Source organism: Acanthaster planci, linkage group LG09, assembly GCF_054643075.1.
Source record: "Acanthaster planci isolate LZ-2023a linkage group LG09, COTS_SCS, whole genome shotgun sequence".
NCBI lineage: Eukaryota > Metazoa > Echinodermata > Asteroidea > Valvatida > Acanthasteridae > Acanthaster > Acanthaster planci.
The window spans coordinates 543,432-563,105 of record NC_141785.1 but is presented as its reverse complement, the minus strand read 5'-3'; the positions used below and the strand labels follow the sequence as shown (position 1 = coordinate 563,105).

The 19,674-nt window shown below is 38.6% G+C and overlaps 1 protein-coding gene across 1 annotated transcript in view; it reads left to right on the top strand.

Annotated features, from left to right (window-relative positions):
• The window catches only part of LOC110982287 (stalled ribosome sensor GCN1-like), a 95,944-nt gene that overhangs the window by 44,450 nt on the left and 31,820 nt on the right, over window positions 1-19,674 (top strand). The window contains exons 15-25 of the mRNA XM_087140672.1: window positions 1,921-2,113; window positions 5,703-5,830; window positions 6,947-7,125; window positions 7,983-8,076; window positions 8,609-8,731; window positions 10,520-10,718; window positions 11,265-11,641; window positions 16,521-16,745; window positions 17,003-17,130; window positions 18,285-18,474; window positions 18,959-19,195. Coding sequence (XP_086996798.1) covers window positions 1,921-2,113; window positions 5,703-5,830; window positions 6,947-7,125; window positions 7,983-8,076; window positions 8,609-8,731; window positions 10,520-10,718; window positions 11,265-11,641; window positions 16,521-16,745; window positions 17,003-17,130; window positions 18,285-18,474; window positions 18,959-19,195 — 2,073 coding nt within the window. The remainder of the gene's footprint in view (window positions 1-1,920; window positions 2,114-5,702; window positions 5,831-6,946; window positions 7,126-7,982; window positions 8,077-8,608; window positions 8,732-10,519; window positions 10,719-11,264; window positions 11,642-16,520; window positions 16,746-17,002; window positions 17,131-18,284; window positions 18,475-18,958; window positions 19,196-19,674) is intronic.

The following is a 19,674-nucleotide window of genomic DNA, read 5'->3' as shown; positions in this document are numbered from 1 at the left end:
TATCCCATTCATCATGGGCAAATGGGAGTTCTAGAGCCCCAGCATGAATGGCAGCAATAATTATTGTTATACTATGGTCATAGATATTGAATTTTTATTGGTTGCGAATTGGTAATTTGATATGCCACAAACACATGTATATCGTTTATGATTGAGTGTACTGGTGATGTTGCCGTGATACAAAAAAAGATGGATAACCTTGATCTTTCCCACAGTTGATGTGTTGTTTCTAATTAATTGTAATTGTGTAACCCCGGTCACAAGGTTGTGTAGCTGCACTGGTACTAAGCTACTTCATGTATGAGATGTGCCTTGGGGGACAGTCAAGCAGCTATGTCTGTTGTCAGCATGACTGCCGTGTTTGTTTTCTTGGTTCATTCATTTTATTTTTAATTGGACCAATTCTGCCGTAATTTCTTTATGATATTGGCAGATGACAGTAGATTTTTCTCTTGTACCGAAGATGAGATCAGAAATTAAATTTCTGTACAGGAGAGCACCCTTCATTGGGTGTGCGAATATGGTCATCACGGTTCTAAATTCTGTGTCGCAACAAGCATGGCAGGGAAGACCCAACTGTTACAGACGTTACCTGCAACAGATTTGGATAGCTTTGTGGAAAAAATTTTCAGAAATGTTTTAAAAAAAGATGGTACTCTCTACCAGTTGTTTAATGCAGATGAATTTGTTCAACTTAAATACGTTGTTGGTGAAAACAATTTCAGTGAAATGAGATGCATTGCTCCGATGTCTTGGCACTCATCCAATTCACACTGAACCAAAAGTACATGTACTAGCAAACCAGAGCTCAGCCAATTAGGATAAAGAACCAGCAAGAGATTTTTAGCTCCTTGATGTATTAGAAGTTGACAAACTTCTTCTTGATGGAAAGAGGGAGCTAGTGTGTCCCAAATCGATTATTCACGCAAAATAAACCATGTTTTATTTGTGTTACCATACCACACACATAGCCATTAAAATTTCAGGAGCAAGGAAAGGCAGCATCTTTGTGGGCCTTTGTCTGTTCATGTACAGTGTAGAGTGTGCGTACGGGAGTACCTGCAGGTCACGTGCGACAGCTCCTTGAACTGTGCCTTGGAGGCAGTTCAACACTAGTGCATATTTGACATGCATGAGTGCAAACTGGCAAACAGCAAAAATAGCAAGTGGTCTGTCCTGATAAATGGACCAGTGAAAGTTCAGCTCTCAATCATGAAAACAGCTTTTTAGGCCATTGATTTAACAAATGATTTTGTGGTTCAACCCATAATACAGAGAATGATGAATGCAAGATGTGACACACAAGCTGGTGTCTTATGCTTGACAAGTGAACAAACAGGGTAGTTCTGATTAACAAGATAAATACAATGTACAATGTATGTAGAAAAAGCACTTGAGACATGCATCACTGTAGGTATCTTGTTCACTTTTTTGAACTTTAGTACAAACCCCAACCAGTGCTTTGTGTCAATTAATATGGCCCATGGGTACTTAGGTTGCATAACATTTTACAATACTAATTGATGCATTGCTCCAATCAACTTTTATGCTAAAACACATTTGTTGGATAAAACGTTTGCATATTGCATTCTACAAGATATACAGTAACAAGGGATTGGATTGACTCGGAAATGTGATGAAAAGCAGATTACATAAAACATGGTACCTCATGTAAAGGGGTTTCCATGATGAAAATGCTTTGTGATTTCTTTGTGAGTGGTACTCTATCATGTAGTAGTCTATGCATGTAATCAAACTGGTGTACAACATATTGTAAGTTCAGTTTACCATACGCAGAAACTAAACCATTGAACAATTTTTTGCTGTTTTAGAAAAGGGATGATGAAGCTCTTTTACGTTAACCAACTTCAACTGGTGAGCTTCAACTGTAAACTTTAAATTTTGTATCATCTGTCAAAGGTTATTGACCCCAACCAAGGTGATGTGAATAATGGAGAGACAGCAAATTCTGAGTCAAGACAGGGTATTTCAGCCATGGTGCTGGCCTCCTCTCTCCAGTCACTGATTGTGAATGCTGGGTCCTGCTTGGCCAAGAAAGAAGCTGGCATGCTGGTATTGGATGCCTTACTGGATGTACATACGCCCTGTATGGGTAAGTCTGAATATGCATGGTTTGGGCATATTTGACGTGGATCCTGGAATTTCATTATAAAACTAGACTGGACGTGTAAAGTTAATTGGAACAAACACGACATCATTTCCCTGTCTTTATATTATTGTGTTTGTAGGTATGATATGCTTGTCAACAGCCTGTCTCTTCTTTCCTTATGAGTGTGCACTTCAACTTGGGATGGATTCCTTTGTAATCCACAGTTGTGTTTTCATACAATGAAGCATACAGTGCAATACAAGTTGGATTCCCTTGTGTTTTCCTCAGTACATGTACTGTTTAAGTGTATACTAAGTATATGCAGGGGTGTGAAATCTACGCTTTTTAGCGGCTATCTGCTTTTTTGGTGAAACTGCGGACCATTCAGTCATTGTGCTGTGATGGGCTGCAAATGAAATATCAGTACTCATATGTGTGTCAGTGGGATTCGTTGCAGTTGTTCGTGTGTGAGCAGAAGTATTGACTAACAAGCTCCACTATAACTTGTGGTGGCATACATTTCATTATGACTTTGCGGCTTGAAGTAACATTAGTAACTGTTCGCTTTCGCTGATAGAGGGCTTCTTGACAACGTGTGTGTGTGGCACGGAATGTTCTTGTGCCGTGCATTCTCACACGGTTTTGCGTAATTTTTATGGGCTTTCAAACAATTTTAGACATAAACTCATTGTGATATCAGTGCAAAACATGTACGATTGTCCCAAGAGGTTCTGACTTAGGTACAGTCTTTGATAAGACCGATCTTTAAGTTATAAATCTGCAGAAATGGACCGTAGATGTGACAGGCAGGCAACACGGCACATTCCGCGCCCAGAGAATCCAAATGCGTGGATATGCAATGTACATGATATATGCACGTGTGTGCATTATTTCAAGAACTGAAATTTTGAAAACATGCTCATCGAATCAGGTGGGAAAGGGCCAACTCACTCTACAAACTTCGATAGTTACAATTTTGGAATACCTATTACTAATTCATTTGGAAAGAGTTCAATGTACAGACAACACTTCATGTCTTTGTGCACAAACTTTTGACACTTTTCTAAAAAAACCAACAACCTGTTTTCTAAGTAAATGCTTTAGACTTTTCTCAGTTATTTTTTTGTTTTAGGATGTTTTCACTTTCTGATGGCTGTTGTAATATTTTAAGGAAAAATTAGTAATGTCTGTATACATGTATGTAACTCTTTCCATTAATTTTAACCTCTTCAGGAATTTGAGACAAATATGAAGAAAAAGTAAAATTTAAAATATGCACAGCCTAAATTGTAAAAAAAAAATCAATGGTTACACCAGGAGGCTGTGAAATGCACCATAGAGCATCTACATTTCAAAGTTATCACGGGGCCTTTAAGTGGGCCTCAGACCTCATGCCAAATATGCATTTTCAGCTATTTTTTTATATGCCACTCACACCCCTGCATATGAAACCTTGATTACTCAAACTCAATAAGTTGAAGCTCACTTTATCTCAAAATAATACTTCATTCTCCTCAAGAGTATGAGATAGGTGCATGCATGCTGCTTAATTTGAAATACCTGCATTAAAAAACCTCCGCTTATATTGAAGTTATTTTTAATATCAATCCAAACTGCTAACGGAACAGTTTCAAAGTAGTGTCAAGAGATTGCAAACCTTTTTTCCTGGAGTCATCACTACCAATGCAATTTGTCTTTTCATTTTGGGGTACATTGCATGGTGCAATTGTGATCTGCCTATACACAGTATCCAGTGCAAAAGTGCAAGGAATCCTAACTTTCATATCAAGCGATCACTGCTCGTGGCCAAACTGTATCCTGCATGTTAGTAGTCCAATCACTGGCTCTTTGCTGTGGTGTTGTAACGGCATTAGAAACCTTTGAGTGCATGCATGTCTGACTTCTGAGTTGGCCAAGTTGTTGGCCAAGTTGCATTAAAGGACTGATAGTGTGACCACACATTGTATACCTAAGTACTAGTGCGTATGGAGGTTTGTCACTGCACTTGACAAGTGACTGGAAACAGTGCCATATGAAGTTGCTCAAGTCGACGTGTACGTAATTTACATGTAGTAGCGTTAGTGTGAGCAATCATGTCAGACTGAAGCAACGGTAATTCCAATGTCGATGCTTTTTCCGATCATGACAGCGATCAGTTGTCATGTTCGTCTTATTCATTTGACAAAAAAAGCCACATTGAAAGAGCTGATGAGGCACAAGAACCAGAATACACTCACGAAGAGATTTTGCAACTCGACGCTGTTGGCCACCGGCAAGGCAGCGACTCGGATCAACAACCAAACACTGACTGGTCATGATTTTTATTTTTTTCCTGCAAAAATTTGTCTTTCTGAAAAGACGTGATTGTCCTCCCATTGGCTATATAGTAGAGTTTTTTTGTCCATGGTTGTAAGCTAGGCTACTTCGCCAAAGTTGGTGTTCTATTGCGACCAGTTTTTTCACCTTGCACTGCAAGTCACTTGCTTGGCATCGATGCATACGCGTGACGACTGTGCGGCATCATTTGCACTGGAAAATAGTCCACGTGCGCCAGTGCAATATATTCCCATTTTACACCGTTTACGCGTAGTGCATGTATGGGTGTACATGTACATGTCAGTACTGGAACGTGTACATACATGTAAACATGCACATGTATTTGGAAATTTTGAGTCTAAGTTCAAATCTGAGTGTGTGTTATCCACAAATCTAACCTACAAACGCTGGTGTGAAAAGTCGCTTGGGAATCTACAAAAACTGTTCTCCGGGGAATTGGTTTGATTGCGACAATAGCCACCGACAACACTTATTGGAATTCTGTTGAAATTCACAATTCACTATAGAAATTATTACACATGTACGATGCGATGCAAAACAAAATTAACACAACGCATCAAATTAGTTGTCCAGTAGCTCTGCCCCGTGTTAAGGGAAGGGCATAAGAAACAAGACCAAACAAGGTTGACTTGACACATACGAGTTACCTACCCGACTACGCGCCAGAGCAGAGCATATTATTCTTGTGCGGACTGATCAACTTTCTTGCCAGAGCTATGGATTCTTGTCTGGAAAGTCCAGTCCATCCAATGACATCACATTTTTGCCTAGATTTGTCTGCTGCCCTCATCGACCTATTTCGATAAGTTTTTGTGAAGAGCTCAGGCAGAGACTAAAAAACACACAGAAAACGTCAAGTTTTGCTGATTTAATGACATAAAAGAGGAGTCAATCAAACTTGGTGTATATAAGACGGTTGAAAACTATCATATAACGTCAATTTAACCCTACATGGACCATCCCCTTTAATTATACAGCAGATAATTTTATTGTTAAGAAAAAATAGGAAATCAGAGCAAGAGTGTTAGTGAAAACAGAAACCTAAAATGAATGAAAAGAAGGAAAGGGAGTTGGCAAGTCATGGTGAATTCATATGTGCACAGCTTGCTTTGGGAAGAAAAATCAGGAAACTTGAACCTTTTTTAGCTCAAGGTTTGGATAAATTCAATGTTAGATTTTTTTTTAGATTTCGCTGAATGTGCCAAAACATGTCATCCTAATAAATGCTTTCCCCTTTCTTCTGTTTCCATGTCAGTTAATGCCAAGCCCAAGCTGTGGTCAAGTATATTACACAAGTTGGATATAGAGCCAGTCCAACTAGTAGCAGACAATGCACAGGTTATCTTTACCATGTTGTTAAATGGACAGACTGACTCCAGAGAGGTAAGTACATGTAGTCCTGCAATCCAATGTATCCTTACTCCATGGATGTGATATCATGGACTAAATGTATGACTTCCAAACTACACAGATGCACAAAACGTGTGTCGTGTTTTAGTCTACTTGGAGAGTTGTAAGTATTCATCCGTAATGCACAAAAAACATTTAATGTACTTCATTGTGTACCAATATTGACTGACATGATTGGTAGAATATAAATCACCAGTCATACAATAAAGTTTTCATACATGTATGATGTAACACATAATAATGAACTGTGTAAGTAGAAACAATGTCACGTGGAAGTATGACCAACAATAATGTTTGAGAGTGCAGTGTTAAGAACAATTTCATGAGGTGACAAATGGTATTTCATCTGTTGCTAAATGCAGTCATCTTTTCCATCACACAAATGTATATGTGAAACATTCATTATGCTTGAAAAAATCCCATCATGACCTGTGTGACACTTTGCTTAGTCTGAAAAGTAGTTAGTGATTTAGTCCCGTACAACTCTACCGTGCCAGCCCAATCCAGGAACAGTTGCATCTGTTTGTATTTTGAGATGCTGTGTTCAACCACTTGTGAATCATGTTTTTTTTCTTTTGCCTAAAATTTGACTTTCGAAATACGCAAGATGCAGTTGCCATATTTGATATACAGCCAAATGCCCTTGATACTGACTCACAACCAGGGAGTAATATCTGCTTCATCAACAGGTCAGAAACAGCAGCCAAATTCAAAACACTGTCTGCCTTCACAGACTTCTCTAGCAGTCACTCAGGGTGTTGAACCTGTCAGCCATCTCTGTATATGCAGACTTCCAAATTATGTTAACATGTTTTCAGCTGCCAACTAGTAAAGTACATGCTTGTTTCCCCTTTATTAGAGGGGCTGTTGTGCAAAGCCATGTCTGTATATGTATGCTTTCTCATTGTAATCAAACAAAAAGTAAATGGGGACCAAGTACAGTGTCTGGGATTTTACATGAAAGGTAACCACCACTCACCCTTGTTGCTAGGTTATGTATCATCTTGAAGGTTAGGGTTATTTCAAACACATTCTTCCTTCAAATGTTACATTTATGCATGTCACCTAGCTGTTGACTGTTGTTTGCAGACATCCTGCAATGCTACAGCAACTGTTGTCAGGCTAGCCCCAAGACAGATCCTACCAACACTTGTCAATCATACAATGGGTTGTCTTGAAAACCCAGACCTGGCAACTGTTACCAAGGAGGAATATGACATCATGAAAACACCAGAGGGAGAACTGTACAACAAAGTCGTCATTGAAAAGTATGTCTGAGAGTCAGAATTGGTTGACTTTGATGAAATGGGTATTTCATGATGTAAACTCTTACAGGGTTTTCATCATTGTCTTAAAACTTTCTGCATTGAGCTAAATCTTTAGTAAGTTATCCTCTTAAACACTCTGTTGGATTTTCAGAGGTGCTTTTGTTACAGTCAGAAAAATGCTTAAGAACAATTGGACATGTTGTTGCCTATGAAGGCTACTCCAAGTTGTCATCACTGAAGTGGTACCACACACATGCACAATTGCACCTGCAGTGTGAATTTTGAAACTTAAAGAGTATATGCCTTTTAGCAAGTCTTAACAGCCTGTTGGTAGAGGTATTAGTGTCCTCTTGCAACCATGTACCAACACCCTGACACCTCAGTAAGGGCTTGTTCTTGTGGTCACTGGACCCCTCTATAGATGAGCCAGCATGTGACCTCTGGCGTAGCCGCTTATCAAGAAAGTCGTCAAGAGTTGTTGTCTGTAATGTTTCTGGTTTAATTATGTCATGCATAGTCAAAATATGCATGACTTTAACAAAACTTGATATAAAACAGATCCAGTGATGTGGCCTGTCCGTGAAGGACTCCTTGCATACAAATAGTATTGGAGATGATTGGAGCTCGTTGGAGCAAGCTTTGTTGGTGACATTACTAATCTGTGTGGTTTTATATAATAAAGACCCTCTTTTACCTTGATCTCACTGCTACACAAGACAGAAACATGGCAGATAATGTGTGCCTGTTGAAATAATCATACTAACTGTTGAAGTATAGAGAAACTTGTTAAAGTCGTTTGTATTCTATATCCATACATCACTGATACAACTCCTTATGGACCCCATTGTATTGTACAGGATGGCAAATGATGGCCCAGGTACTGCTAACATGAAGAGAGAGAGTAAGGCATACTCTTACAAAGACCAAATCATGGAACTTGAACTCAAGAAGGTTAGTCAGGAGCAGGGGTAAATACCTTAGACAGCTCATGAAGGAAAAAAACATAAATGCAATGAACAAGTCTTTAGCATGTCACATCATGGTTTTGAAGTTTAGCAATGATCACGATGTAAAACTTTAATAATATTCAAATCTTCACTGTGCACAGAGATTGGAAACAAGACAGTTCCGCTTGTTTGGTACTCTTTAGAGTATGCTATGACACTGACTGCATTCAGTCTATAAACTCTAACCTCTTCTCAAAAAACACCCAAACCCATGACAATGCGTTACACTATTATAGTGGCACCTTCTTTGGATTTATAAAAGAAAACTGTAATAGTAAGCCCAGTATACATAGTCACAATGCATCATAATTGAAATTTACCCAGAGTTATTTGAACAGCGATTGTGAATTTGTCAAACAAAATGACCATTAGTAAAACTATGCCACCTGTTGTTTAGCATTTGTTTAAACACATTGCAGAGTTGTTGGTACACATAAGGGCATGTGCTGTATTATGGTTTGGTTTTCTGCATTCAGGAACTGGAAGCCAAAAAGAAAGCCCAGGGAGTCAAGATAGAAGTCAAATTGACAAAGAAACAGCAGGAAGCAAAAGATGCTGAACTTGCCAAAGAATCAGTGATAAGAAAACGATGTAAACAGGTATGCCCTCAACGGATCAGCCAAACAGCAAGCCAAAATCTATCTGATCAGCAGGTCGTGCTCCTGCTAATGCGATAATTACGTGAGACACAAAGAGCAGAATTCAGTTAGTTCATAATGATATCAGTTTTTTAATGACTTTGGTTTAGATAGCCATACACCAAAGACTAAATACCAGTAATGATAACTCTGTGTCGTATTGCTCAAAGTAATTGTCCTATGACTATTCTGATTAATAATTGTAACAGTGGGCCCCTGCACCGATGATACGTAGAGCTAGTAGGGGCCCACAGGCCACTGAACATCATAGGAAAATATACGCGCAAATGAAGTGAGGCTTCATTGGTACAGATGACTGTTGCTTCTACCCTTTAAGGATGATTACCCCTAGAGTGTGTAGTCCTTCTAGTGAGATTGGTCTGTGTTTAGTGGTTATATTTCGAAATGTCTCTGAATGAGCCAGTTTAGTATTCCAACAGGACATGCCTAGTACAAGGCTATTCGGGAACAACTATGTGCACATGTGATAGTCTGTCCTATCAGAGTAGCCATACACTGACTTGCACGGGCTTTGTTCCTGAAAGACTTTGGCTTTTTGTAATACGGAACTGGCTCATTAAGAAAATGCCCACACTGGTCAGAATGTACCACATGTAGAGTAATCCTGTGACCAGATGTACAAGGCATATCTAAACTACTATCCCACTCCTGCATTCCTGTGACAAATGGCCCATTTACAGCTTACTGAAATCATATACTTCTCAAATGTAAGAGAATATATGTGTGACGTACGTAATATGATGGTTCCACCTCGGTATCATTTTATAATTGTTCTCAAAAAGTCTATATCCTTAACATAAATTACTTTTAAATTTAAAAAAAATCTTCAGTTTGCTGTAGTTTTTCCCATGTCTCTGTTGAACCCCAGGTTCAATTACTTACTGACAAATGTACCAGTTCTATTATGAGAAGAAGCTTGAGAGAAACCAGGAAATATCAAAACAAAGTTTTGTAGATTTGAAGTAATTATATACAACAGGTTTTGCCCTTACCCAAAGGTACCCAAAAACCTTTAGTCCCATCCGAGTAAGCTTGTGAGGTTTTTTTCGCAAGCTCTCGGACAAGCACTGAGCATACAGTGCTTATTAATATATGTTGGGTAAGGGCAAAACCTGTTATATACAATTAACATCTCCCCAACGCAAAAATACATCTTGAAAATAGTTCGCGGTACCCGCTGCTTCATTTGACTCAGACCGGCCAGCCGACCCCGGCAAGCTCGGTGGTCGAGTGGTTAAGACATCTGCACTAGTAAGCAGGAGGTCGTGGGTTCGAGTCCTACCCGAGTAAGCTTGTGAGGTTTTTTTCGCAAGCTCTCGGACAAGCACTGAGCATACACTGCTTATTAATATACGTTGGGTAAGGGCAAAACCTGTTATATATAATTAACATCTCCCAACACAAAAAATACATCTTGAAAAAAGATTTGAAGTACATTTATATTGTGTGGTCATTGATACTAAAACTAAAGTCAATTTAGTTGTGCTACAGTGGTTCTGAGTAATAAGTGATTTGATTGTGATCAAAAGTGAAAGGAATTACCAGAAATATATGCTGAAAAATAATGTAACTTGAGGAATTTCTGCAAGGCCCTAGTCTGAAATTTAAAGTGCACATTAAGGTCTTTTACCTTTTGATAAGTTCACATCATTGATTAAACACAATTTTTGTATTTTATAACTGTATCCATTCTGACATTGATGTTGAAATTCTGTTTGTTCCTTGAAGCTTGATCAAGGATTAGCCTCTGCAGCCAATCTGCTACGTGCTAGCGTCAAAGGCAATCCGACTGCAGTGTGTCGTCACATCCCTATAGTGGTGCCTGGTCTGCTGTCCCTTCTATCATCACCTCTGGCAGCCCCCTACGTTGTTGATACTTTCCTTGACCTCAGGAAATGTGTCTTTCAGAAGGAAGAATATTACACAGGTCAGTCAAGGTCCAGCATACCTGAATGGAATTATTTGTTGCAACTCACAAGTTGAGTAGGTTTTGTTTTATGTCAAAGTCTCTTGGCTTCCTCTAATTTAATGCAGTTTTTTTAACATACAATTTTTCCTCCATTTTATTAAATTCAAAAACTCATTTAAAGCTTTTCAATTTGTCATGAAAAGTTGGCATTTTCCATTGCAAGAGTTTAATTTAAAATTGATGAGATTTGGGATGAGCCAAAAGTGAAAGCACCAGGTCAGTTCTTACAGTTGATTGAGAGTGAACTTGCCATTTTGCCTTATAGTTTATTGGATGCTTTTAAAATTTAGTCCACAAGACCAAAAATAATCACTGTGTGAAAATGTGGCAGAGTATTCTGGGAGAGATGTTGCAAATTCAAGCACAGAAACCCCACAAGCAGAACAACTCACCTCTGTGATAACCCAGTTTTCTTTCATTACAGATAAGTATCTAGAGGTTTATTAAAGCTTTGAAGAGATAGGCATTACAAAAAGTTACAATCCATGTAAAATCGTTTTACAGGAGCTACTGTGGCTTACTGCACCTTGAGACTCTCTAATGTAGCGTGCACCATTGATTTTAACTGGTGTCATGAAGACATTGTTGACATGGCAACCAGAGCTGTGGAAGTCATCTATGGTGGACAGGCATCACAGTCTCAGGAAGATGAGGAAGATGAAGATGATGACCTAGCTGATGATAGGGGTCAGAATAGTCTTCATTCAAGATGCTTTCCTGCGCCAACCTTTGCTTACTTCTTCCCATTACTGAGCCTTGTACTCAAGAATGGTGGCACTGCCGTGAACAAGAACGAGGCTGTGGTCAACAAAGCCCTTGCAATCATGTCTGCACATGCCCAGTTGCATTGTGCTGATGATCTTGAGGATGAGATTGATGAGGTAGGAGAGACTGATAATGCAATGGATAATATACTAGCCAACAGATAATGTATCACCAACAAATAGTGTACTAGCCAACAGATAATGTATCACCAACAAATAGTGTACTACCCAACAGATAATGTATCACCAACAAATAGTGTACTACCCAACAGGTAATGTATCAACAGCAAATAGTGTACTAGCCAACAGATAATGTATCACCAACAAATAGTGTACTAGCCAACAGATAATGTATCACCAACAAATAGTGTACTACCCAACAGATAATGTATCACCAACAAATAGTGTACTACCCAACAGGTAATGTATCAACAGCAAATAGTGTACTACCCAACAGATAATGTATCACCAACAAATAGTGTACTAGCCAACAGATAATGTATCACCAACAAATAGTGTACTAGCCAACAGATAATGTATCACCAACAAATAGTGTACTACCCAACAGATAATGTATCACCAACAAATAGTGTACTACCCAACAGATAATGTATCACCAACAAATAGTGTACTACCCAACAGGTAATGTATCAACAGCAAATAGTGTACTACCCAACAGATAATGTATCACCAACAAATAGTGTACTACCCAACAGATAATGTATCACCAACAAATAGTGTACTACCCAACAGGTAATGTATCACCAACAAATAGTGTACTACCCAACAGATAATGTATCACCAACAAATAGTGTACTACCCAACAGGTAATGTATCACCAACAAATAGTGTACTACCCAACAGATAATGTATCACCTACAAATAGTGTACTACCCAACAGATAATGTATCACCAACAAATAGTGTACTACCCAATAGATAATGTATCACCAACAGGTAATGTATCACAAACAGATAATGTATCACCAACAGATAATGTATCACAAACAGATAATGAACTATAATGTACTACCCAACGGATGATGTATCGGCAACAGATAATGTACTACCCAACAGGTAATGTACTAGCCAACAGATAATGTATCACCAACAGATAATTTACTAGCCAGCAGATAATGTACTGGCCAACGGGTAATGTGTCACAAATGGATAATATATCGCCGATTGACTAATAGTGTAGTAATTAAAATTCTTATCGACGATGTGTCACCTGTTGACCTATGATGTAGTTTACAAAAACTCTAACTGAAAACGTTTCACCTGTGGATTGATGTATCAAAAATTGACAGTAATGGATCAGTATGGGGAAATGGTATGTATAGTATAGTTCGGACTACAACATTATAGCCAAACTTTCTGTGCTTTTCAATATATTTGTTGTGTTTTAAGCAAACCTTGAAAGGAAGTGATGTCCTGTAATGAATGAATTTGCTTGTTTGCATTTGCGCGCCTGCATACAGCTTAAAAGGTGACTTTTAACAATGCACTAATGGCATCTAACAGTTCAAAATCTTTTGAATGATTACTCATAAATCCAGTGATGTACCAGCTACTACGTATTACAAGCTTTTTTTTACTTGTCCGGTTTACGGGTAGCTGTGTGATACTGCTGCAGGTGACTGGTCACATCCTAGATGGCCATACGCCACTCTACATATGTGAACTAGTGATGTGTGGTGTTGAGATTATTATTCATTAACTGCATTTGCAAAAGCACATGAGAATGCATACTTTGTCCCTCTTTCTCTAGAACTGCATTAGTTACAAGACAGCACAAGTCCAACTTTGATCAGCATCCAATCAAAATTAGTTTTGGACAGCCTTTTATGACATCATTGGCCTAATATGGAATATAAGGGCATGGTTCTTGGAGATTGGCATACATAGTGCTTGTCTGGATACATAGCACAAGTGGATGTGAGATTTAGAGTTGTTATTCAGCAGGAATACCATACCTTGCATGTTCTTGGTTGATAATTACTAAATTCTCACCACATGGGTTTTACAACCATCGTGTGATGCGGGGCCATGGTAAGTTTAGTGTACATGTACATGTTCATGTGCGCACCTTCATGTACACATGTACAGTGTACATGTATACACACACATGTGCCTTGCCAGGAGTGGGTACAGCCTGATTCATTATCCATTTTTCATTGTGTTCGCCTTTTCATGAAGTTTTCTGGCATGCATTCCGTGCACTATTGATGCCATGCCATATTAAAGCCAAATATCTGCACCGACCAGTTTGATAGGTTCAGTTAAAAGATGACATGTTCAGTGATTTTTGGTTTGGTTCGGTGGTTCGGCTGCAGCACTAGATAACGTCCCAATACTTCACAATGGAACATAGTCAAAATCAGTTTTATGAATGTAACCCTATCCCAAAAGAGATTTTGGGTTACAATTTAAAAAAAAATTTTTATGACTGTTTTGACTTTTCTACTGGTAAGCAGTGTTCCAGTGGTGAACCTTTGATCTATTGCCCATTCCTTTTGTCAAGTAGCCTTCTCTTTCTTCAGTTTATTTTTAATGTTCCTGCTTTCTTAGGAGATCACAGGATGCTCTTTGTATCCACTGCCTTTAATCTTTGACTAGTACACTAGTGTGTACACTCCCAGTAAATTTTATAGGAGATCAGCAGGATGTTGAGACACTTAATCCCTAGTTGTTGTTGTTCACACCTTACTCCAAGCTGTGAAAGCCATAAACTTCTGCTGAGTGCTCATCTGCCTAGATACTAAATGACCAATAAGTATTGGAGTCATGTGTGACATTTTTTAAGTTGTCCAATGAGAGCCTGACCTAGTCATGTGGTAAGGGCATGTTCTGGCTGGCAGTTTGCCCCAGAGTTTTGGCAAGCTTGGCATTCCAAACTTTGCCATTGTGCTGACTACAAGCCTACCGAATTTTGTCTGCGCTCTGTACCATTTTTCTTTGAACCGGAGGACCGCAACCTCCAAGTCTTCCCCTTCTGTTCACGAGTGTTGGCTCTCTATCTTAGTTACTGAACTCCATGTTCTGAAAGATGGTCTGGAGGAGAGTCTCTGCAGTCCACCTGAAGAGCTGTCCCCTGGCATCCCAGCCACTGAGCTACTGTGACTTGCAGACACAGCACAAGTATACCAAGGCATCTGTGGCATTAATCACCAGCATCAATCTTGCAAGATATGCATGTATTCCTTTGCATTACATTTCTTCTGCTGAACTTTTGCTCTTCACTTTTGCCAACTGGCTACACAACATGATGGACTCCTGTTCTCCCACCTTGGAATGACTCGTCGCAACTCATCTCTACATCTAGAACTTTGGCGCCATTTTTTCCTTGAGCTCAAAGTGTATTCTAACTTAACTGGATCTTGCATTTTCTGTAAATCTCCTATTTTAATTTATGGCCATCTGAATAGGTGTTCTCTGGATTTACTTCATATTTCTCATATTGATTGGCTTGTCTGTTCCTTCCAATGAAGCAAAATCTCTTTTGTGTGTAAAGCCTGAATTGTGTGAGGTCAAGGTCAAGAGTTTTTTCAAAAGGGACTGAAATTTATACAAAATTTGGTTCCTGCTTTTTTGAAATGTGAACCACGGGCTACATGAACTTGTGTGCTTAGCTTCATATTAACAGATTTAAAAGTCCATAAATTTTACATTTCCTGTTCCACAGGTATAATTAAGTGTTCTGAACTTCCATGCTTAGGCTTTATCCCAATGGATTTAAAATCCACAAAATTTACTATTTCTGCCACATAATTTCCAGCATAATTCAGTGAGCATGAAGGTTTTAGAATGGTACCCCTAACAAGTAGACATGCAGCCCCTTCTGTCACATGTTATTGAGTCTACATGTAGATGCTAAGATTGAAGGGGGGTGTCATGCTTTGCTGTACTGCCCTGTTGCCTGGTAGTTAGTGTGTGTACTGTATATTACGATACATGTACTTCATCGGTTTCCCCATGAAGTGACGTACTGTATAGGATAGTTTTGGTGCACCACGAAGTGATTACCATCCACTGACTTTGTACACGCAATACATGTACGTCAGTTTGTGGTGCGGCAACTATCCATGATATGTCACTTTGTGGTGAAACCAACGACTTCATGGAACATTGACCTGCAATAAGCCTTTTGCGAGTTAAATTTGAATAAAATCTTGTTCTTTAAATTCACTTAAGGGTAATTTCAAAAATTGAGGGATCCAAAAGTGTGACATTCTTGTGTCCCTGTTACATCTGACCTATCTTATTTGACATGGAAATATCACTGGAATTGATTTCAAACTATTACTATTTGTTTGGCAGGTAATTTACATTACATGTAATTCATCACTCTTGGAAATTAGAAAATGTGTTCTGAATTTACAAAATCATGTGTAAGATGTCACAGGGACACCAAAAAAATGGACCCCTAATTTCTGGCATTACGCTTGAACATAACATTGTGAATTCTCTATACTAAAGGCACTGTTGTTATATCTCATGATTTAGGGCAAGATTTTGCTTAGTTACATAAGAGATGCCTTGCAACAATATACTTTTTACAGTGGATAAGAAGGGCACAAAGGAACCAGTCCATTCCAGAGACGGTGGTCGCTGTGCAAAAGCTTGCGCCAAATCACGACATAAAGTATAGCAACAGTCTTATCAAGATGTAGCAACAGTCTTAATGTTAACGTGCAATCTGATAATTCAGTGTACCAGATTTTATTCAAATTGAACTTGCAAAAGGCTTAATATTGGAATGTGTTTGGGCCATGAACATTTATGAATTTCATTACCAACAAAATTTATGCGGTCACATGAATAGGGACTTACAAAATCTAATGAATTCAGCAGCAGTCTTGTATGAAATGTTGATTCATCAAAGATATGATACATTCCTTGAAAATTCTCACTTTGTACCTTTTATTGTTTCTAGTCTGCACATGTCATGTCAAGATATCCAAATGCCTGACTATCTACCTTTTCATTTTGGCCAGACTGGTCCAGAACTACTCCCACGCTGTGCAATGCTGAGTCTCTTGACTCATCTAATTGGCATCAGTGGACCTGTCCTACAGCAGACAGCTACCAATGCATTGGTCAATTTGTGTCATAGCGCCGGGGGCATGGAAGGATGCACTATAGCAGAACAAGATGAGATTGATGTCTTGTTAAATGCCTTACAGTCTCCTTGCTTTGCTGTGAGGGAAGCTGCTCTCAAGGTAAGGAGTGGCATAGTAAGAGTAATTATGAGACTACTTAGTTCCAAGCACGAATCCTCGGGTCTATTTATTACATATCTGTCAAGGATTTCACAGTGTCATGCACACAATCCTGCCTTCACACAGAATGGTTAAGAGTTTATATTTCATATTGAGAATTTTCATACTTAAGTTTAGGAAGACTAGGGTCTCATTTAGACTGCAGCCAAAACTGTAAATACATGTAATGTGTAAACAAAGTTCTTCCTTGTTACTAGGGTCTGAGAGAACTGAATGAAGTCCTGCCTACAATGGATACAGACAGAGAGCATGCATTGAATCTGATGCATAGGGTTCTCATAGCCAGACAAGATCCAGAAGACACAGTCACGATGCTAGCTGATGAGTAAGTGGAAGAAATGTAAAACCATCCAGTCTAGGGGCTTGCAATGTTAGTGTGGAAAGCAAAGCAAGAGTCAGTTGCTAAAGTAAAGATGTCCGTAAGAGGTGTTTCCTGGATACTTTGTGAACTAATGGCTTGGAATGATTTTCAGCGTCCATATTTCTTTGTGATATTTTCAGAAAGCTACATTTCTAAGCCTAGTTCCCAAAAAGAAAAGCTTAGGTTCAAGTCTGTGATGAAATTTAAATAGCAACTATGCCTTGTTAATTCATGTGAGACAATCTAAGAAATGTTCAACCTAAAATTTATTTAAAACACGGACACTTCAGGATAGTTGCTTAATGGAGTAGTACTTGATGGAGCATTTTACAATGTGGCATATTTTTATGGCATGAAAAGCTAATTTGAAACATTATTTGGTTGTTGGAAAAATGTTCGTAACTGAAAGAGCAGACATTTGTGCTTGGGTTAATCACATGAAAATAGATAATTCAAAGCCACAAGGGATGTTTTGTGCAAAGTGTGTCTTAAAAGAATCTGCAGAAAGTGGTTTGAATATTGCACAGACATGTCAAAATGATGTATGAGCAGGGATTTGCTACAATTCCACAAGGTCAAAAGTCATGTTGCTTTAAAATGACTTTTTTTGTGCCTTTAAAAGTTTGCATGTCCTTTTTATCGTTTTCGGTATATCAGGAAGATCTCATTTGTTTGGCTGCATTTTTCACATTTAAGCTTGTTGGAAGGAGCAAAAGATCTTTTACTTTATTAATATGTTGTGGAATGTAAACAACAAAACACAAATTTCTCTTCATATAATGGGCCAAACTCTAAAGTAAAGCTTGATGTTTTCTAACACATGAATAAGATGTTTGCTGATTGTAAAGTCTTTTGGAAGGCCGTACCCTATACCGTGACTACACCACATCACTGGGAAACTAAGCCCTTATGTATTCAGCATGAGTATTTCAAATGCAGCATTTCACATTCAGATGTCAGATTCAGCATTTCAAATCTCTTCTTAACCCTCATCTTCGTTATGGAAAGGCTGTTCAACTATAAAATGAATTTGATGTTGCCACAGGTGCTTTCTGATCCACAAATTCTACTTGAGCCCAAGAGAATGACATAACTCTTATTGCTGTGTGGTTTTGCAGGTTGTGGAATGAAGCAGGTCTCGTTATTGACCGTGACCTTTGCTCCCTGACTATTGAAGATGTCATTCACACTGAGGATGTAATTCGTCAGTCAGCTGCACTATCACTTGCTTCACTCCTCGATGAATACCCAGAATATGTGGAGGAAACGCTGACAAAGCTCTTTAAACTCCATAAAGACAAACTACATGTTAGTTAAATACCTTTACTGCATGCATTCTGTCTTTGGCCACTCTGAGCATAATTTTATTTTCATTTACCTTCTGGGATTTCTTGTCAAAAACAATTGACGATTGATAATGTACTTACAGTATTGTCTACCGACCTTTTCTTTATAAAAATGCTTGATCTACCTCAACTCATATGGCATGGAGTATGTTATCCAAGTTTTATCTGAATATGGAGGACTTGCAGCTAGAATAAGGCATGTCTAAAATCTACATTTTGAGAAAAGCTCAAATTCCTGTTAAAAAAAATGAAAAACTTAAAAAAAATACTTGTCAAAACATGTGTAATCAAAATGTTGATATACAGGACACAGACTTCTTGCACAGAAGCAATGTCCAAAATTATGGACAGAACACACTATAATAACTCTAATTGGATGTACCATCTCATTTCAAAGCCTTAATATAACACACATTCTCATTTCCTCTTTGTATATTGTCCGTCAGATTCCTCCACCTGTCCTGGACAGCCTTGGTCGTGTCATTTCAGAATCACCACCCGACCAGTACCCAGCCCGCAGTGGGATTGGCGGTGCCCTCGGCAAGATATCTCCCTACCTCATCAAGGGCCAAGTCTTGGAGATGTTTGAGTTTTTTGTATCTGAGGGTCTGAATGATCGTAATGAGGAGGTTCGTCAAGTCATGCTGCAGGCTGCAACAGCAGTCATAGACAACCATGGCAAGGTAAGACATGTCATAAACATCATGGGGTTGTTGAAATGTAGAAATGTGAACAAAAGTGGGAAATGTACCAATCAGGGCACAACATACATAGTTGTTTTATAAAGCGCACATATCCAGCCCTAATACTGGTGCTCAAAGCACTGTGTCATTTTTTCCTTCTGCTCACTGGGCCTTTAAACATTCCTGTAACCATTTCAGCTCCATGGGGAGTATGCAGCTTGATTGCTGCTGTGTCAGGTGCAGACAGCTCAAAATTTTATTGGCAAGTTAGAAAAAGAAATAACAAATTAAAATAAATAAAAAAACAAATCCTTATGTCTTTTCTGTCTTCACAAAACACCTTTCAACAAACTTTTCTCACGTTAAAATGCTTGTTTTTATGTTTTCCTACTTACATTTGCCATTTTGAAAAGAAACCTCTGAGTTCCCATTTGTTTTTTTGCTGTCGCGGAGGTGAAAACTGGAGCAAAGCACAGTGC